At 46.1% G+C, this 22,738-nt stretch overlaps 1 protein-coding gene across 2 annotated transcripts in view; it reads right to left on the bottom strand.

The window, feature by feature from the left end:
- LOC123727355 (RNA-binding motif, single-stranded-interacting protein 3) overlaps window positions 1-22,738 on the bottom strand; it is a 220,033-nt gene that overhangs the window by 26,708 nt on the left and 170,587 nt on the right. For both annotated transcript variants that reach the window (XM_045696412.1, XM_045696415.1), the window contains exons 7-10: window positions 19,669-19,775; window positions 13,282-13,325; window positions 8,450-8,543; window positions 2,063-2,113 (exon numbers count right to left, since the gene is read on the bottom strand). In XM_045696412.1, coding sequence (XP_045552368.1) covers window positions 2,063-2,113; window positions 8,450-8,543; window positions 13,282-13,325; window positions 19,669-19,775 — 296 coding nt within the window. The remainder of the gene's footprint in view (window positions 1-2,062; window positions 2,114-8,449; window positions 8,544-13,281; window positions 13,326-19,668; window positions 19,776-22,738) is intronic.

Genomic DNA, 22,738 nt, shown 5'->3' with positions numbered 1-22,738 from the left:
CTCCCCTGTCCAGTTCCATTCCTCCATGTTGGGTTCATGTTCAGTTCCCATGCTCCACCCAAGCCCCTCCCTGCTCCACCTTAGCCCCAAACCCCTCACTGTGACTGGGCTACAGACAGACAGATTCCAGGTCACAGCTGCTCTGTTCTGTTATAGCAGACTGGAATGCTGACTACATCAGTACTACAGCTGACTACATCAGTACTACAGCAGACTACATCACTACTACATCAGTACTAAATCAGTACTACAGCTGACTACATCAGTACTACCGCTGACTACATCAGTACTACCGATGACTACATCAGTACTACCGATGACTACATCAGTACTACCGATGACTACATCACGACTACATCAGTACTACATCAGTACTACATCAGTACTACATCAGTACTACAGCTGACTACCTCAGTACTACAGCTAACTACATCAGTACTACCGCTAACTACATCAGTACTACATCAGTACTACATCAGTACTACCTCAGTACTACAGCTGACTACCTCAGTACTACCGCTGACTACATCAGTACTACCGCTGACTACATCAGTACTACCGCTGACTACCTCAGTACTACAGCTGACTACCTCAGTACTACAGCTGACTACCTCAGTACTACAGCTGACTACCTCAGTACTACAGTTGACTACATCAGTACTACAGCTGACTACCTCAGTACTACAGCTGACTACCTCAGTACTACAGCTGACTACCTCAGTACTACATCAGTACTACAGCTGACTACATCAGTACTACAGCAGACTACATCAGTACTACAGCAGACTACATCAGTACAACAGCAGACTACATCAGTACTACATCAGTACTACAGCTGACTACATCAGTACTACATCAGTACTACAGCTGACTACATCAGTACTACAGTTGACTACATCAGTACTACAGCTGACTACATCAGTACTACAGTTGACTACATCAGTACTACAGCTGACTACATCAGTACCACAGCTGACTACATCAGTACTACAGCTGACTACATCAGTACTACAGTTGACTACATCAGTACTACAGCTGACTACATCAGTACTACAGCTGACTACATCAGTACTACAGTTGACTACATCAGTACTACAGCAGACTACATCAGTACAACAGCAGACTACATCAGTACTACATCAGTACTACAGCTGACTACATCAGTACTACATCAGTACTACAGCTGACTACATCAGTACTACAGTTGACTACATCGGTACTACAGCTGACTACATCAGTACTACAGTTGACTACATCAGTACTACAGCTGACTACATCAGTACCACAGCTGACTACATCAGTACTACAGCTGACTACATCAGTACTACAGCTGACTACATCAGTACTACAGTTGACTACATCAGTACTACAGCTGACTACATCAGTACTACAGCTGACTACATCAGTACTACAGTTGACTACATCAGTACTACAGCTGACTACATCAGTACTACAGCTGACTACATCAGTACTACATCAGTACTACAGCTGACTACATCAGTACTACAGCCGACTACATCAGTACTACAGCTGACTACATCAGTACTACAGTTGACTACATCAGTACTACAGCTGACTACATCAGTACTACAGTTGACTACATCAGTACTACATCAGTACTACAGCTGACTACATCAGTACTACAGCTGACTACATCAGTACTACAGCTGACTACATCAGTACTACAGCTGACTACATCAGTACTACAGTTGACTACATCAGTACTACAGCTGACTACATCAGTACTACAGCTGACTACATCAGTACTACAGCTGACTACATCAGTACTACAGCTCATGCTGTCCTCCTCTGAGGTTCTCACATTCAGGATAAATATGTGAGGGACTGTCCAATGGGCTTTGAAAGCACTACACAAATAAAGTAATTCCTCGCACGCAGACACATGCAAGAGATACAAACACGGACTCGCTCGCTCGCTCGCTCGCACGCACGCACGCACGCACGCACGCACGCACGCACACACGCACGCACACACACACACACACACACACACACACACACACACACACACACACAATTGCAGTGGCTGGGTTGTACTTACGGTAGGTTGCATAACATACTGTTGATGAGGCATCCAGGATGGATTCTGGACCTGTGGAGAGACATATTAGGTGTTGGTACCTCAACTCCTCTGATTACATCCTCCATCCCTCTATCCCTCTATCCTTCCATCCCTCTATCCCTCCATCCCTCCATCCCTCCATCCCTCCATCCCTCTATCCCTCTATCCCTCTATCCCTCATCCTCTATCCCTCTATCCCTCCATCCCTCCATCCCTCCATCCCTCCTGTACTCTGATTACATCCTCCATCCCTCTATCCCTCCATCCCTCTATCCCTCCATCCCTCCATCCCTCCATCCCTCTATCCCTCCATCCCTCCATCCCTCCATCCCTTCATCCCTTCATCCCTCCATCTCTCTATCCCTCTATCCCTCTATCCCTCTATCCCTCCATCCCTTCATTCCTCCTGTCCTCTGATTACATCCTCCATCCCTCCATCCCTCTATCCTTCCATCCCTCTATCCTTCCATCCCTCTATCCTTCCATCCCTTTATCCCTCCATCCCTCTATCCCTCCATCCCTCCTGTACTCTGATTCATACTCCATCCCTCCATCCCTCCTGTACTCTGATTACATACGCCCCTCCATCCTTCCATCCCTCCATCCCTCTATCCCTCCATCCTTCCATCCATCCCTCTATCCCTCCATCCCTCTATCCCTCCATCCCTCCATCCCTCTCTCTCTCTCCATCCATCCATCCATCCCTCTATCCCTCCATCCCTCCATCCCTCCATCCCTCTATCCCTCTATCCCTCTATCCCTCCATCCCTCCATCCCTCCATCCCTCTCTCTCCATCCATCCATCCATTCATCCATCCCTCTATCCCTCTATCCCTCTATCCCTCTATCCCTCCATCCCTCTATCCTTCCATCCATCCCTCCATCCCTCTATCTATCCATCCCTCTATCCATCCATCCCTCCATCCCTCTATCCTTCCCTCTATCCCTCTATCCCTCCATCACTCCATCCTTCCATCACTCCATCCTTCCATCCCTCCATCCATCCATCCATCCCTCTATCCTTCCATCCATCCCTCTATCCTTCCATCCATTCCTCTATCCTTCCATCCATCCTCTATCCCTCTATCCCTCTATCCATCCATCCCTCTATCTCTCCATCCCTCTATCCCTCCATCGCTCTATCCCTCCATCCCTCCATCCCTCTATCCTTCTATCCCTCCATCCCTCCATCACTCCATCACTCTATCCCTCCATCACTCTATCCCTCCATCACTCCATCCCTCTCTCTCCATCCATCCATCCATCTATCCCTCTATCCCTCTATCCCTCTATCCTTCCATCCCTCCATCCCTCCATCCCTCTATCCCTCTATCCCTCCTGTACTCACATACTCCATCCCTCCATCCCTTCATCCCTCTATCCCTCCATCCCTCCTGTACTCTGATTACATACTCCATCCCTCCATCCCTCCTGTACTCTGATTACATACTCCATCCCTCCATCCCCCTATCCCTCCATCCCTCCTGTACTTTGATTACATCCTCCATCCTTCCATCCCTCCATCCCTCTATCCTTCCATCCATCCCTCCATCCCTCTATCCCTCTATCCCTCCATCCTCCATCCCTCCATCCCTCCATCCCTCCATCCCTCTATCCATCCATCCCTCTATCCCTCCATACCTCTATCCTTCCATCCATCCCTCCATCCCTCCATCCCTCCATCCCTCTATCCCTCTATCCATCCATCCCTCCATCCCTCTATCCTTCCAGCCATCCCTCCATCCCTCTATCCCTCTATCCCTCTATCACTCCATCCTTCCATCCCTCTATCCATCCATCCCTCTATCCCTCCATCCCTCTATCCTTCCATCCATCTCTCCATCCCTCCATCCCTCTATCCCTCTATCCCTCTATCCCTCTATCCCTCCATCCCTCCATCACTCCATCCCTCCATCCCTCTATCCCTCTATCCCTCCATCCCTCCCTCCATCACTCTATCACTCTATCCCTCCATCACTCTATCCCTCCATCACTCCATCCCTCTCTCTCCATCCATCCATCCATCCATCCATCCATCCATCCATCCCTCCATCCCTCTATCCCTCTATCCCTCTATCCCTCTATCCCTCTATCCCTCCATCCCTCTATCCCTCTATCCATCCATCCCTCCATCCCTCCATCCCTCCATCCCTCTATCCCTCTATCCCTCCATCTCTCCATCCCTCTAACCCTCTATCCCTCCATCCCTCCCTCTGAATTCTCCATCCCTCCATCCCTCCTGTACTCTGAACATACTCCATCCCTCCATCCCTCCATCCTTCCATCCATCCCTCCATCCCTCCATCCCTCCTGTACTCTGATTACATACTCCATCCCTCCATCCTTCCATCCATCCCTCCATCCCTCCATCCCTCCATCCCTCCTGTACTCTGATTACATACTCCATCCCTCCATCCCTCCTGTACTCTGATTACATACTCCATCCCTCCATCCTTCCATCCCTCCATCCCTCTATACCTCCGTCCATCCATCCTTCCGTCCATCCATCCCTCCATCCCTCGATCCCTCCATCCATCCCTCCATCCCTCCAACCCTCCATCCTTCCATCTCTCCATCCCTCCATCCCTCCATCCCTCTAACCCTCCATCCCTCTATCCATCCATCCCTCTATCACTCTATCACTCTCTCATCTCTATCCTTCCATCCTTCCATCCCTCCATCCCTCCATCCCTCCATCCCTCGCTCTCATCCATCCATCCATCCATCCATCCCTCTACCCCTCTATCCCTCCATCCCTCCATCCTTCCATCCCTCCATCCCTCTATCCCTCCATCCCTCCATCCCTCCATCCCTCCTGTACTCTGATTACATACTCCATCCCTCCATCCCTCCTGTACTCTGATTACATACTCCATCCCTCCATCCCTCCATCCTTCCATCCATCCCTCCATCCCTCCATCCCTCCATCCCTCCTGTAATCTACAACTCCATCCCTCCATCCCTCCATCCCTCCTGTACTCTGATTACATACTCCATCCCTCTATCCCTCCATCCCTCCTGTACTCTGATTACATACTCCATCCCTCCATCCCTCCTGTACTCTGATTACATACTCCATCCCTCTATCCCTCTATCCCTCTATCCCTCCAACCCTCTATCCTTCCATCCCTCCATCCCTCTATCCCTCTATCCCTCCATCCCTCCAACCCTCTATCCTTCCATCCTTCCATCCATCCCTCCATCCCTCTATCCCTCTATCCCTCTATCCATCCATCCCTCTATCCATCCATCCCTCCATCCCTCTATCCTTCCATCACTCCATCACTCCATCCCTCCATCCCTCTATCCCTCCATCCCTCTATCCTTCCATCCATCCCTCCATCCCTCTATCCCTCTATCCCTCCATCCCTCTGTCCCTCTATCCCTCTATCCTTCCATCCATCCCTCCATCCCTCTATCCCTCTATCCCTCTATCCCTCTATCCCTCTATCCTTCCATCCATCCCTCCATCCCTCTATCCCTCTATCCCTCCATCCCTCCATCCCTCTATCCCTCCATCCCTCTATCCCTCTATCCCTCCATCCCTCCTTACTCTGATTACATACTCCATCCCTCCATACCTCCATCCCTCCTTACTCTGTTACATACTCCATCCCTCCATCCCTCCATCCCTCCATCCCTCTATCCCTCTATCCCTCTATCCTTCCATCCTTCCATCCATCCATCCCTCCATCCCTCTATCCCTCTATCCCTCTATCCATCCATCCCTCCATCCCTCTATCCTTCCATCCCTCCATCCCTCCATCCCTCTATCCCTCTATCCCTCCATCCCTCTATCCTTCCATCCTTCCATCCATCCCTCCCTCCATCCCTCTATCCATCAATCCATCTATCCATCCATCCCTCTATCCATCCATCCCTCCATCCCTCTATCCTTCCATCCATCCCTCCATCCCTCTATCCCTCTATCACTCCATCCTTCCAACCCTCTATCCATCCATCCCTCTATCCCTCCATCCCTCCATCCATCACTCCATCCCTCCATCCCTCTATCCCTCTATCCCTCTATCCCTCCATCCCTCTATCCCTCCATCCTTCCATCCATCCCTCCATCCCTCTATCCCTCCATCCCTCCATCCCTCTATCCTTCCATCCCTCTATCACTCTATCACTCTATCCCTCTATCCCTCCATCCCTCCATCCCTCTATCCCTCTATCCCTCCATCCATCTATCCCTCCATCCCTCCATCCATCCATCCCTCCATCCCTCTATCCCTCCATCCCTCTATCCCTCCATCCCTCCATCCCTCCATCCCTCCTGTACTCTGATTACATACTCCATCCCTCCATCCCTCCATCCCTCCATCCCTCCTTCCCTCCATCCCTCCATCCCTCCTGTACTCTGATTACATACTTCCATCCCTCCATCCCTCTATCCCTCCATCCCTCCATCCCTCCATCCCTCCATCCCTCTATTCCTCTATCCCTCCATTCCTCCATCCCTCCATCCCTCCATCCCTCCTGTACTCTGATTACATACTCCATCCCTCCATCCCTCCTGTACTCTGATTACATACTCTTATCCTTCCATCCCTCCATCCCTCCATCCCTCCATCCCTCCTTTCCTCCATCCCTCCATCCCTCCATCCCTCCATCCCTCCATCCCTCTATCCCTCTATCCCTCTATCCCTCTATCCTTCCATCCCTCTATCCCTCTATCCCTCCATTCCTCTATCACTCCATCCTTCCATCCCTCTCCATCCATCCATCCATCCATCCATCCATCCATCCATCCCTCCCTCTATCCCTCCATCCCTCCATCCCTCCATCCCTCTATCCCTCCATCCCTCCTGTGCTCTGATTACATACTCCATCCCTCCACATCCCTCCATCCCTCCATCCCTCCTGTACTCTGATTACATACTCCATCCCTCCATCCCTCCATCCCTCCATCCCTCCATCCCTCCTGTACTCTGATTACATACTCCATCCCTCCATCCCTCCATCCTTCCATCCATCCCTCCATCCATCCATCCCTCTATTCCTCCATCCCTCCATCCCTCCAACCCTCCATCCCTCCATCCCTCTCTCTCCATCTCTCCATCCTTCCATCCCTCTATCCATCCATCCCTCTATCCCTCTATCCCTCCATCCCTCCATCCCTCCGATTACACCCTCTATCCCTCTATCCCTCTATCCTTCCATCCCTCTATCCCTCTATCCCTCCATCCCTCCATCCCTCTATCCTTCCATCCCTCTATCCCTCCATCACTCCATCCCTCCGATTACACCCTCTATCCCTCTATCCCTCCATCACTCCATCCCTCCGATTACACCCTCTATCCCTCCATTCCTCCATTCCTCCTGTACTCGGATTACACCCTCCATCCCTCTATCCCTCCATTCCTCCATCCCTCCTGTACTCGGATTACACCCTCCATCCCTCTATCCCTCCATCCCCCTGTCCTCTGTCCCATATTGTCCCTCCATCCCCTAATTTCCCATTCTCCCCCTCTCCTCTCCTCTCCTATCCCCAGCCACCCATCTCCTATATAATAGTACAGTGAAATGAGACTATATTGCTCTATAATTACAGTATAACATGAACGCCTTAGAGAGCTATACTGTTATATTGCTTTGTAATTACAGTAGAATATGAAAGCCTTAGAGAGCTATACTGTTATATTGCTTTGTAATTACAGTAGAATATGAAAGCCTTAGAGAGCTATACTGTTATATTGCTTTGTAATTACAGTAGAATATGAACGCCTTAGAGAGCTATACTGTTATATTGCTTTGTAATTACAGTAGAATATGAAAGCCTTAGAGAGTTATACTGTTATATTGCTTTGTAATTACAGTATAACATGAACGCCTTAGAGAGCTATACTGTTATATTGCTTTGTAATTACAGTATAACATGAACGCCTTAGAGAGTTATATTGTTATATTGCTTTATATTTACAGTAGAATATGAAAGACAGAGTTATATTGTTATATTGCTTTATATTTACAGTAGAATATGAAAGACTTAGAGAGTTATATTGTTATATTGCTGTATAATTACATCATCTATGCAGCAGTTTCATCATTAAAGACTCATCCTTCTGGACCAGAATCACTGCTTTCATCTCCCCCAATATAATACTACTGCAGTATCCCCAATACAATAGATCGAGAGAGAGAGAGACAGAGAGAACGAGAGAGAGAACGAGAGAACGAGAGAGAGAGAGAGAGAGAGCGAGAGAGAGAGAGAGAACGAGAGAGAGAGAGAAGGGGGAGATGTGGGGTCTGTGTATAGAAGAGTCAATATGTCTTATTTGAGAGTGTGTGTACTAAGACATGCCTAACACTCCATCTCCCACCTCCACATAGACACAACATCCCCCCCCCCCCACCACTCACCTGGTACGTGGAGACGGGTGAGGCAGCAACAAAGGGAGTGATGGATGTCTGTGCTATCATCCTATTGGTAGAGATGTATGGAGAGGAGTAGAACCTTCAGGAGAGAAGGTGAGACAGAAAGAGAGGAAGGGAGAGGGGGGAAAGAGGAGAAGAGGGGACAGTAGAGAAGGAGACACAGGAAGAAGGGAGGGAAGGAGAGAGGAGAGAGGAAGAGGGGACAGTAGAGAAGGAGACACAGGAAGAAGGGAGGGGGGAGAGAGGAGAAGAGGGGACAGTAGAGAAGGAGACACAGGAAGAAGGGAGGGAGGAGAGAGGAGAGAGGAATAGGGGACAGTAGAGAAGGAGACACAGGAAGAAGGGAGGGAGGAAAGGAGAGGAGAGAGGAAGAGGGGACAGTAGAGAAGGAGACACAGGAAGAAGGGAGGAGAGGAAAGGAGAGAGGAGAGAGGAAGAGGGGACAGTAGAGAAGGAGACACAGGAAGAAGGGGAGGGAGGAAAGGAGAGAGGAGAGAGGAATAGGGGACAGTAGAGAAGGAGACACAGGAAGAAGGGAGGGAGGAGAGAGGAATAGGGGACAGTAGAGAAGGAGACACAGGAAGAAGGGAGGGAAGGAGAGAGGAGAGAGGAATAGGGGACAGTAGAGAAGGAGACACAGGAAGAAGGGAGGAGAGGAGAGAGGAATAGGGGACAGTAGAGAAGGAGACAGGAAGAAGGGAGGGAGGAGAGAGGAAGAGGGGACAGTAGAGAAGGAGACACAGGAAGAAGGGAGGGAGGAGAGAGGAGAGAGGAATAGGGGACAGTAGAGAAGGAGACACAGGAAGAAGGGAGAAAGGAGAGAGGAATAGGGGACAGTAGAGAAGGAGACACAGGAAGAAGGGAGAGAGGAGAGAGGAAGAGGGGACAGTAGAGAAGGAGACACAGGAAGAAGGGAGGGAGGAAAGGAGAGAGGAGAGAGGAATAGGGGACAGTAGAGAAGGAGACACAGGAAGAAGGGAGGGAGGAGAGAGGAGAGAGGAATAGGGAACAGTAGAGAAGGAGACACAGGAAGAAGGGAGAGAGGAGAGAGGGTTAAACTTCATAATGTCACTCTAAGAGCAGAACAACCCCTAGTAACAGTGACAGATTGGCTCTGCCCAGTGTGTCCCACCATGGACTGACTGATAGATGACCCTGTCTTAGAGTTACCCCAGACTCAACATCTGGTTCCCCTCACACACACAAGTTCAACTGTGTGTGTGTGTGTGTGTGTGTGTGTGTGTGTGTGTGTGTGTGTGTGTGTGTGTGTGTGTGTGTGTGTGTGTGTGTGTGTGTGTGTGTGTGTGTGTGAAGTGGAAGTACGTCCTTAGTGGTTTCATTCTGTTTCTATTCCACAGTGACTACTCAATGTCAAGTCGCCAGCCGATCCCTTATGGGATTAATTGACAGATAAACAAACATTACAATAATTCACTATGGTAATTAAAGGATGTTTTTTTTCTCCCGGCGTTCTCTGCATTGCGCTTCGCATAAACAGTGAAACTCTAAGTGTGTGTATTATTTATCATTGTGTACCCAGAGAGGACATATTTCATCCAGGTTCTAGTGTGTGTGTGTGTGTGTGTGTGTGTGTGTGTGTGTGTGTGTGTGTGTGTGTGTGTGTGTGAGAGAGAGAAATATGACCAGTTCTAAATGAATAGAAAGTGAGAGAGATGACTGTTCCAGGGTTATTCAATACACCTCTCTGTGTGAGATATTGTATATTAATGGTAATATGTATAGAAAGTGAAGCTGGAGAGGACAGAAAGCTCACAGGTTATTTGTTGAGGCTGTTAGTGGCTACAGCCAGCTGTCAATAGCATCGTTTCAGCCATTAAACAATGAAACACATCTAACTGGACACAGAGTATTACTCTGTCTGTCTGTCTGTCTGTCTGTCTGTCTGTCTGTCTGTCTGTCTGTCTGTCTGTCTGTCTGTCTGTCTGTCTGTCTGTCTGTCTGTCTGTCTGTCTGTCTGTCTGTCTGTCTGTCTCTCTCTCTCTCTCAAAAATACACAATGATTTAGCTGGGACCTCAGGCACTTTAGCTGTGTGTGTGTGTGTGTGTGTGTGTGTGTGTGTGTGTGTGTGTGTGTGTGTGTGTGTGTGTGTGTGTGTGTGTGTGTGTGTGTGTGTGTGTGTGTGTGTGTGTGTGTGTGTTGTCACCCTGATAAACGAGTGAGTCTGAGAGAGGCTGTGATGTAGTAAACATCTCCAATAAAATCAGTTTCTCATCGGACCCAAAACCAACTTTCCATGAGCTTGTAGAAAACAAACTGTAATCAATTATTTCCTCCTTTTCTACTTTCTGTTTTCTCTCGCTGCCCTCCTCCTGACCTCACTCCATCCCCTCCCTCTCTCTTCTCCTACACCCCATCCCCTCCCTCTCTCTTCTCCTACACCCCACCCCCTCCCTCTCTCTTCTCCTACACTCCATCCCCTCCCTCTCTCTTCTCCTACACCCCATCCCTCCCTCTCTCTTCTCCTACACTCCATCCCTCCCTCTCTCTTCTCCTACACTCCATCCCCTCCCTCTCTCTTCTCCAACACCCCATCCCCTCCCTCTCTCTTCTCCTACACCCCATCCCCCCCTCTCTCTTCTCCTACACTCCATCCCCTCCCTCTCTCTTCTCCTACACCCCACCCCTCCCTCTCTCTTCTCCTACACCCCATCCCCTCCCTCTCTCTTCTCCTACACCCCATCCCCTCCCTCTCTCTTCTCCTACACCCCATCCCCTCCCTCTCTCTTCTCCTACACCCCATCCCCTCCCTCTCTCTTCTCCTACACCCCATCCCCTCCCTCTCTCTTCTCCTACACCCCATCCCCTCCCTCTCTCTTCTCCTACACCCCATCCCCTCCCTCTCTCTTCTCCTACACTCCATCCCCTCCCTCTCTCTTCTCCTACACCCCATCCCCTCCCTCTCTCTTCTCCTAACACCCCATCCCCTCCCTCTCTCTTCTCCTACACCCCACCCCATCCCCTCCCTCTCTCTTCTCCTACACCCACCCCATCCCCTCCCTCTCTCTTCTCCTACACTCCATCCCCTCCCTCTCTCTTCTCCTACACCCCATCCCCTCCCTCTCTCTTCTCCTACACCCCATCCCCCCCTCTCTCTTCTCCTACACCCCATCCCCTCCCTCTCTCTTCTCCTACACCCCATCCCCTCCCTCTCTCTTCTCCTACACTCCATCCCCTCCCTCTCTCTTCTCCTACACCCCAACCCCTCCCTCTCTCTTCTCCTACACCCCATCCCCTCCCTCTCTCTTCTCCTACACCCCACCCCTCCCTCTCTCTTCTCCTACACCCCAACCCCTCCCTCCCTCTCTCTTCTCCTACACCCCATCCCCCTCCTCTCTCTTCTCCTACACTCCATCCCCCCTCTCTCTTCTCCTACACCCCACCCCTCCCTCTCTCTTCTCCTACACCCCACCCCTCCCTCTCTCTTCTCCTACACCCCATCCCCTCCCTCTCTCTTCTCCTACACTCCATCCCCTCCCTCTCTCTTCTCCTACACCCCATCCCCTCCCTCTCTCTTCTCCTACACCCCATCCCCTCCCTCTCTCTTCTCCTACACCCCACCCCATCCCCTCCCTCTCTCTTCTCCTACACCCCATCCCTCTCTCTCTCTTCTCCTACACTCCATCCCCTCCCTCTCTCTTCTCCTACACTCCATCCCCTCCCTCTCTCTTCTCCTACACCCCATCCCCTCCCTCTCTCTTCTCCTACACCCCACCCCTCCCTCTCTCTTCTCCTACACCCCATCCCCTCCCTCTCTCTTCTCCTACACCCCATCCCCCTCTCTCTTCTCTACCTCTCTCTCCTACACTCCATCCCCTCCCTCTCTCTTCTCCTACACTTCATCCCTCCCTCTCTCTTCTCCCACACCCCCACCCCTCCCTCTCTCTTCTCCTACACCCCATCCCCTCCCTCTCTCTTCTCCTACACCCCACCCCCTCCCTCTCTCTTCTCCTACACTCCATCCCCTCCCTCTTTCTTCTCCTACACTCCATCCCTCGCTTTCTTCTCCTCTAATTAGTGGATTTAGCGTTTCATACTAATTTAATTTAATAGTCTCTCTGGAACTCTGTTTTATAACCTTGAAGAGGTTAAGGACAATACAGAGGTTAAATAAACACCAGACAGACAGACAGACAGACAGACAGACAGACAGACAGACAGACAGACAGACAGACAGACAGACAGACAGACAGACAGACAGACAGACAGACAGACAGACAGACAGACAGACAGACATAAAAGAGAGATAAAAGAGAGATAAAAGAGAGATAAAAAGAGAGATAAAAAGAGAGATAAAAAGAGAGATAAAAAGAGATAAAAAGAGAGATAGATAAATGGATTGGGAGAGAGAGAGATTCCCAGGAGAGATTGTGGATCACAGTCAGACAGGCAGTTCTGCTGGCAGCCCCGGCAGGAAAACAGAGCTGGGTTGTGTCCCAAATGTCACCCTATCACCTATGGGCCCTGGTCAAATGTAGTGCACTATAACATAATTGGGTGCCATTTGGGACACATGCCAGGTATACAGACTAGCAGAGGGATGTGATTTCCCTTAACCATGCACATCTCATTCAGCATGGGAACAGAACGCTGATCTGATGAAAGTCTTACAGCTGCAGTGTAACTGACACAGACATCCACTTCCTGTCTGTTTAGACTGTGACAGAGTGTATGAGGAGGACACTGATGTAGACGTGTGAAACTGTGTGAATGTTTTGGGGGGGGGGGACCAGGAGCATTTCAAAACATGGAGGAGAAATATAAGTGACAAACAAGTTAAACAACAGGAAGTTCTTACCCATTATGCATTGCAGTGGGATCATATGTCAACGTCATGCCACTCTGAAAGGAAAGAGAAACAGTTATTGATAGTTCATCAAAAAAACAAACAAAGGACTGTGAGAACCATTAATACAGAACAATAGATTGTCACTATGTGTCTCCCACACATTGATGTATGACCGCTGAGAGCTCTACTGTTGTGACAACACAGCTGTTGATCTGATACTGCAGGAGCTGTATGGTATTTATAGAGTTACAGGAGCTGTATGGTATTTACAGAGTTACAGGAGCTGTATGGTATTTACAGAGTTACAGGAGCTGTATGGTATTTACAGAGTTACAGGAGCTGTATGGTATTTACAGAGTTACAGGAGCTGTATGGTATTTATAGAGTTACAGGAGCTGTATGGTATTTATAGAGTTACAGGAGCTGTATGGTATTTATAGAGTTACAGGAGCTGTATGGTATTTATAGAGTTACAGCAGCTGTATGGTATTTATAGAGTTACAGGAGCTGTATGGTATTTACAGAGTTACACAAGCTGTATGGTATTTATAGAGTTACAGGAGCTGTATGGTATTTACAGAGTTACAGGAGCTGTATGGTATTTATAGAGTTACAGGAGTTGTATGGTATTTATAGAGTTACAGGAGCTGTATGGTATTTATAGAGTTACAGGAGCTGTATGGTATTTATAGAGTTACAGGAGCTGTATGGTATTTATAGAGTTACAGGAGCTGTATGGTATTTATAGACTTACAGGAGCTGTATGGTATTTATAGAGTTACAGGAGCTGTATGGTATTTATAGAGTTACAGGAGCTGTATGGTATTTATAGTTACAGGAGCTGTATGGTATTTATAGAGTTACAGGAGCTGTATGGTATTTACAGAGTTACAGGAGCTGTATGGTATTTACAGAGTTACAGGAGCTGTATGGTATTTACAGAGTTACAGGAGCTGTATGGTATTTATAGAGTTACAGGAGCTGTATGGTATTTACAGAGTTACAGGAGCTGTATGGTATTTACAGAGTTACAGGAGCTGTATGGTATTTATAGAGTTACAGGAGCTGTATGGTATTTACAGAGTTACAGGAGCTGTATGGTATTTATAGAGTTACAGGAGCTGTATGGTATTTATAGTTACAGGAGCTGTATGGTATTTATAGAGTTACAGGAGCTGTATGGTATTTACAGAGTTACAGGAGCTGTATGGTATTTACAGAGTTACAGGAGCTGTATGGTATTTATAGAGTTACAGGAGCTGTATGGTATTTACAGAGTTACAGGAGCTGTATGGTATTTACAGAGTTACAGGAGCTGTATGGTATTTATAGAGTTACAGGAGCTGTATGGTATTTACAGAGTTACAGGAGCTGTATGGTATTTATAGAGTTACAGGAGCTGTATGGTATTTACAGAGTTACAGGAGCTGTATGGTATTTACAGAGTTACAGGAGCTGTATGGTATTTATAGAGTTACAGGAGCTGTATGGTATTTATAGAGTTACAGGAGCTATATGGTATTTATAGAGTTACAGGAGTTGTATGGTATTTACAGAGTTACAGGAGTTGTATCTCGTGTTGACAACACTAAGCTGGCTAAATGAATGAACACTGAGTCATATTGTTTTGTCCTCTATTGGATGGGGGGGCAGAGGGAGAATTCCCTGGCTGGTACGTCATGCCAGCCTGGTACTGCCCAGAGAGGAGGAGGAGGAGGAGGAGGAGGAGGAGGAGGAGGAGGAGGAGGGCCAGGCACATTGGGGTAAGGAGAGGAGAAGGTAGAGACAGAGAACTTCAACATGAATAGACTGCAGCTTTGCATCCTGTTATTGTTGTGGATGCTGTTGTCTCATCTTTCACATTGTTGCAGTGTGTTGCACCTCATTTGAATCGGAGCAAAGAGGATGCTGATAAATGTTGAAAGAGTGTGATGGTATGGTTATGATAAGGTTACGGTAGGGTTATGATAAGGTTATGGTATGGTTATGATAAGGTTACGGTAGGGTTATGATAAGGTTATGGTATGGTTATGATAAGGTTACGGTAGGTTTATGATAAGGTTATGGTATGGTTATGATAAGGTTACGGTAGGGTTATGATAAGGTTATGGTATGTTATGATAAGGTTATGGTATGGTTATGATAAGGTTACGGTAGGGTTATGATAAGGTTATGGTATGGTTATGATAAGGTTACGGTAGGGTTATGATAAGGTTATGGTATGGTTATGATAAGGTTACGGTAGGGTTATGATAAGGTTATGGTATGGTTATGATAAGGTTACGGTAGGGTTATGATAAGGTTATGGTAGGGTTATGATAAGGTTATGGTATGGTTATGATAAGGTTATGGTATGGTTATGATAAGGTTACGGTAGGGTTATGATAAGGTTATGGTATGGTTATGATAAGGTTATGGTATGGTTATGATAAGGTTATGGTATGGTTATGATAAGGTTATGGTAGGGTTATGATAAGGTTATGGTATGGTTATGATAAGGTTACGGTAGGGTTATGATAAGGTTATGGTATGGTTATGATAAGGTTACGGTAGGGTTATGATAAGGTTATGGTATGGTTATGATAAGGTTATGGTATGGTTATGATAAGGTTACGGTAGGGTTATGATAAGGTTATGGTAGGGTTATGATAAGGTTACGGTAGGGTTATGATAAGGTTACGGTATGGTTATGATAAGGTTACGGTAGGGTTATGATAAGGTTATGGTATGGTTATGATAAGGTTACGGTAGGGTTATGATAAGGTTATGGTATGGTTATGATAAGGTTATGGTATGGTTATGATAAGGTTACGGTAGGGTTATGATAAGGTTATGGTATGGTTATGATAGTCTGTTCATGTTGAAGTTCTCTGTCTCTACCTTCTCCTCTCCTTACCCCATAAGACATTTGTATCTCACCTCAGTCTAGGTAAGGTTGTGTTGAAAGAGTCTTATGGTAAGGTTATGGTATGGTTATGGTAAGGTTATGGTATGGTTATGATAAGGTTATGGTAGGGTTATGATAAGGTTATGGTAGGGTTATGATAAGGTTATGGTATGGTTATTATAAGGTTATGGTATGGTTATGGTTACCTACAAAGCATTACATGGGCTTGCTCCTACCTATCTTTCCGATTTGGTCCTGCCGTACATACCTACACGTACGCTACGGTCACAAGACGCAGGCCTCCTAATTGTCCCTAGAATTTCTAAGCAAACGGCTGGAGGTAGGGCTTTCTCCTATAGAGCTCCATTTTTATGGAATGGTCTGCCTACCAATGTGAGAGACGCAGACTCAGTCTCAACCTTTAAGTCTTTACTGAAGACTTAAAGGTTGAGACTGAGTCTCAACTTAAGTATAGTCTGGCCCAGGAGTGTGAAGGTGAACGGAAAGGCTGGAGCAACGAACCGCCCTTGCTGTCTCTGCCTTGCCGGTTCCCCTCTTTCCACTGGGATTCTCTGCCTCTAACCCTTTTACAGGGGCTGAGTCACTGGCCTACTGGTGTTCTTCCATGCCGTCCATGGGAGGGGTGCGTCACTTGAGTGGGTTGAGTCACTGACGTGGTCTTCCTGTCTGGGTTGGCGCCCCCCCCCTTGGGTTGTGCCATGGCGGAGATTGTTGTGGGCTATACTCGGCCTTGTCTTAGGACGGTAAGTTGGTGGTTGGAGACATCCCTCTAGTGGTGTGGGGGCTGTGCTTTGGCAAAGTGGGTGGGGTTATATCCTGCCTGTTTGGCCCTGTCCGGGGTATCATCGGATGGGGCCACAGTGTCTTCTGATCCCTCCTGTCTCAGCCTCCAGTATTTATGCTGCAGTAGTTTATGTGTCGGGGGCTAGGGTCAGTCTGTTACATCTGGAGTATTTCTCTTGTCTTATCCGGTGTCCTGTGTGTATTTAAACATGCTCTCTCTAATTCTCTCTTTCCCTCTTTCTGTCTTTCTCTCGGAGGACCTGAGCCCTAGGACCATGCCTCAGGACTACCTGGTATGATGACTCCTTGCTGTCCCCAGTCCACCTGGCCGTGCTGCTGCTCCAGTTTCAACTGTTCTGCCTGCGGCTATGGAACCCTGACCTGTTCACCGGACGTGCTTGTTGCACCCTCGACAACTACTATGATTATTATTATTTGACCATGCTGGTCATTTATGAACATTTTAACATTTTAACATCTTGACCATGTTCTGTTATAATATCCACCCTGCACAGCCAGAAGAGGACTGGCCACCCCTCATAGCCTGGTTCCTCTCTAGGTTTCTTCCTAGGTTTTTGGCCTTTCTAGGGAGTTTTTCCTAGGGAGTTTTTCCTAGCCACCGTGCTTCTTTCACATGCTTTGCTTGCTGTTTGGGGTTTTAGGCTGGGTTTCTGTACAGCACTTTGAGAATATCAGCTGATGTACGAAGGGCTATATAAATAAATTTGATTTGATTTGATTTGATGGTAAGGTTATGGTATGGTTATGATAAGGTTATGGTAGGGTTATGATAAGGTTATGGTATGGGTATGATAAGGTTATGGTATGGTTATGATAAGGTTATGGTATGGTTATGATAAGGTTATGGTATGGGTATGATAAGGTTATGGTAGGGTTATGATAAGGTTATGGTATGGGTATGATAAGGTTATGGTATGGTTATGATAAGGTTATGGTATGGTTATGATAAGGTTATGGAATGGGTATGATAAGGTTATGGTAGGGTTATGATAAAGTTATGATAAGGTTATGGTATGGGTATGATAAGGTTATGGTATGGTTATGATAAGGTTATGGTATGGGTATGATAAGGTTATGGTATGGTTATGATAAGGTTATGGTATGGGTATGATAAGGTTATGGTATGTTTATGATAAGGTTATGGTAGGGTTATGATAAGGTTATGGTATGGTTATGATAAGGTTATGGTATGGGTATGATAAGGTTATGGTATGGGTATGATAAGGTTATGGTATGGGTATGATAAGGTTATGGTATGGTTATGATAAGGTTATGGTATGGGTATGATAAGGTTATGGTATGGGTATGATAAGGTTGCATTTCACCTCTCCATCTCTGGTCCATGGTTATGGTATGGTTATGATAAGGTTATGGTATGGTTATGATAAGGTTGCATGTCACCTCTCCATCTCTGGTCCATGGTTATGGTATGGTTATGGTATGGGTATGATAAGGTTATGGTATGGTTATTATAAGGTTGTATTTCACCTCTCTATCTCTGGTCCATGGTTATGGTATGGTTATGGTATGGGTATGATAAGGTTATGGTATGGGTATGATAAGGTTGCATTTCACCTCTCCATCTCTGGTCCATGGTTATGGTATGGTTATGGTATGGGTATGATAAGGTTATGGTATGGGTATGATAAGGTTGCATTTCACCTCTCCATCTCTGGTCCATGGTTATGGTATGGTTATGGTATGGGTATGATAAGGTTATGGTATGGGTATGATAAGGTTGCATTTCACCTCTCCATCTCTGGTCCATGGTTATGGTATGGTTATGGTATGGGTATGATAAGGTTATGGTATGGGTATGATAAGGTTGCATTTCACCTCTCCATCTCTGGTCCATGGTTATGGTATGGTTATGGTATGGGTATGATAAGGTTATGGTATGGGTATGATAAGGTTGCATTTCACCTCTCCATCTCTGGTCCATGGTTATGGTATGGTTATGGTATGGGTATGATAAGGTTATGGTATGGGTATGATAAGGTTGCATTTCACCTCTCCATCTCTGGTCCATGGTTATGGTATGGTTATGGTATGGGTATGATAAGGTTATGGTATGGGTATGATAAGGTTATGGTATGGGTATGATAAGGTTGCATTTCACCTCTCCATCTCTGGTCCATGGTTATGGTATGGTTATGGTATGGGTATGATAAGGTTGCATGTCACCTCTCCATCTCTGGTCCATGGTTATGGTATGGTTATGGTATGGGTATGATAAGGTTATGGTATGGGTATGATAAGGTTGCATGTCACCTCTCCATCTCTGGTCCATGGTTATGGTATGGTTATGGTATGGGTATGATAAGGTTATGGTATGGGTATGATAAGGTTGCATTTCACCTCTCCATCTCTGGTCCATGGTTATGGTATGGTTATGGTATGGGTATGATAAGGTTATGGTATGGGTATGATAAGGTTGTATTTCACCTCTCCATCTCTGGTCCATGGTTATGGTATGGTTATGGTATGGGTATGATAAGGTTGCATTTCACCTCTCCATCTCTGGTCCATGGTTATGGTATGGTTATGGTATGGGTATGATAAGGTTATGGTATGGGTATGATAAGGTTGCATTTCACCTCTCCATCTCTGGTCCATGGTTATGGTATGGTTATGGTATGGGTATGATAAGGTTATGGTATGGGTATGATAAGGTTGCATTTCACCTCTCCATCTCTGGTCCATGGTTGTCCGTTTTGGGGGTACTTGTTCTGGTTCAGCCTCTTCTTCTGTCCTCCATCTGCAAACTTACAGAGTAGGGGTTCTACAGGAGCTGTTAGAGAGAGAGAGAGAGAGAGGGAGAGAGAGAGGGAGAGAGACAGAGGGAGACAGAGACAGAGACAGAGGGAGACAGAGACAGAGAGAGAGAGAGAGAGAGAGAGAGAGAGAGTGTGAGAGAAAGAGAGAAAGAGAGAGAGAGACAGAGAGAGAGAGAGAGAGAGAGAGAGAGAGAGAGAGAGAGAGAGAGAGAGAGAGAGAGAAATAGTTAAGAACCAGTCATCCAGCGTACAACCTGAGAAGAAAGAGTTGGTTCCCCAGCTCCCTCTAAAACATCAGCAATCGTTCAACCAACTGAAGTTCTAGCAGAACCTTGGGGGAACCCTGTAGAACCCTGGCCATGGGTTCTCCATCCACATGACCATCTGAAGCCAGTCTTCTCGTTCATGTCAGGTAAATGGTGAGCCGTTTAACAACCCAAACCTGACACCAAAGATTAACATAATTAACTCAGCCTGACCTCCAGGCTCCAACAGCTAATACAACTCTACAATGGGACCTTTTCATTTTCTATGTGAGGACAAATTAACTTTCGGTACCCAGACAGAAAGAGAAAATGTGGATGGGGAAAAAAGACTGTGTGTGACCTTTCTCACAATAGTTAATTTGACTGAGATTTCCACGTGGAACTTATGTTCCATATGACCTCTGACCTTCAGCAGAGATGACTCTTGAACCTTAATATACAGTGCGTTTGGAAAGCATTCAGACCCCTTCCCCTTTAACACATTTTGTTACGTTACAGCCTTATTAGGCAGGCAGTCTAGTGGTTAGAGCGTTGGACTTGTAACCGAAAAGTTGCAAGATCGAATCCGCGAGCTGACAAGGTAAAAATCTGTAGTTCTGCCCCTGAACAAGGCAGTTCCTAGGCTGTCACTGAAAATAATAATTTGTTTTTAACTGACCTGCCTAGTTAAAGAAAAGTAAAGAAATGTAAATTCTAAAATAGAATTACTTTAAAAAAATCCTCATCAATCTACATACAACACCCCATAATGACTCAATACCCCATAACGACTCAATACCCCACAATGACTCAATATGACACAATACCCCATAATGACTTAATACTCAATAATGACACAATACCCCATAATGACACAACAATACCCCATAATGACACAATACCCCATAATGACTTAATACTCAATGACACAATACCACATAACGACTCAATACCCCATAATGACACAATACCCCATAACGACTCAATACCCCATAATGACACAACACCCCATAATGACACAACACCCCATAACGACTCAATACCCCATAATGACACAATACCCCATAATGACACAATACCCCACAATGACACAATACCCCATAATGACACAATACCCCATAATGCCTTAATACTCAATGACACAATACCACATAATGACTCAATACCCCATAATGACTCAATACCCCATAATGACACAATACCCCATAATGCCTTAATACTCAATGACACAATACCACATAATGACTCAATACCCCATAATGACTCAATACTCAATAATGACTCAATACCCCATAATGACTCAATACCCCATAACGACTCAATACCCCACAATTACTCAATATGACACAATACCCCATAATGACTTAATACTTAATAATGACACAATACCCCATAATGACTTAATACTCAATAATGACACAAAACCCCATAATGACTCAACACCCCATAATGACTCAATACCCCACAATGACTCAATATGACACAATACCCCATAATGACTTAATACTTAATAATGACACAATACCCCATAATGACTTAATACTCAATAATGACACAAAACCCCATAATGACTCAACACCCCATAATGACTCAATACCCCATAATGACTCAATATGACACAATACCCCATAAAGACTCAATACCCCATAATGACTCAATAACCCATAATGACTCAATACCCCATAATGACTCAATACCCCATAATGACTCAATACCACATAATGACTCAATACCCCATAATGACTCAATATGACACAATACCCCATAAAGACTCAATATGACACAATACCCCATAATGACTCAATACCCCATAATGACTCAATAACCCATAATGACACAATACCCCATAATGACTCAATACTCCATAATGACAAAACACCCCATAATGAATACTCCATAATGACACAATACCCCATAATGACACAATACCCCATAATGACTCAATACCCCATAATGACTCAATACCCCATAATGACTCAATACCCCATAACGACACAATACCCCATAATGACTCAATACCCCATAATGACTCAATACTCAATAATGACACAATACCCCATAATGACTCAATACCCCATATTGACTCAATACCCCATAATGACAAAATACTCCACAATGACTCAATACCCCACAATGACACAATACCCCATAATGACACAATACCATATAATGACACAATACCTCAATGACTCAACACTCCATAATGACACAATACCCCACAATGACTCAATACCCCATAATGCCTCAACACTCCATAATGACACAATACCCCACAATACCCCATAATGACTCAATACTCCATAATGACAAAATACCCCATAATGACAAAATACTCCATAATGACTCAATACCCCACAATGACTCAATACCCCATAACTCAATACCCCACAATTACACAATACTCCATAATGACACAATACTCCATAATGACACAATACCCCATAATGACATAATACCCCACAGTGACTCACTACTCATATGAACACCCATAATGACTCAATACTCCATAATGACACAACACATCATAATGACTCAATACCCCACAATGACTCAATACCACATAATGACTCAATACCCCATAATGACTCAATATGACACAATACCCCATAATGACTCAATACCCCAAAATACTACCATAATGACACAATACCCCATAATGACACAATACCCCATAATGACTCAATACCCCATAATGACTCAATACCCCATAACGACACAATACCCCATAATGA

Source organism: Salmo salar, chromosome ssa02 (genome assembly GCF_905237065.1).
Source record: "Salmo salar chromosome ssa02, Ssal_v3.1, whole genome shotgun sequence".
Classification (NCBI taxonomy): Eukaryota; Metazoa; Chordata; class Actinopteri; order Salmoniformes; family Salmonidae; genus Salmo; species Salmo salar.
The sequence above is the reverse complement of the archived record's forward strand: the minus strand, read 5'-3'. Positions and strand labels throughout refer to the sequence as shown.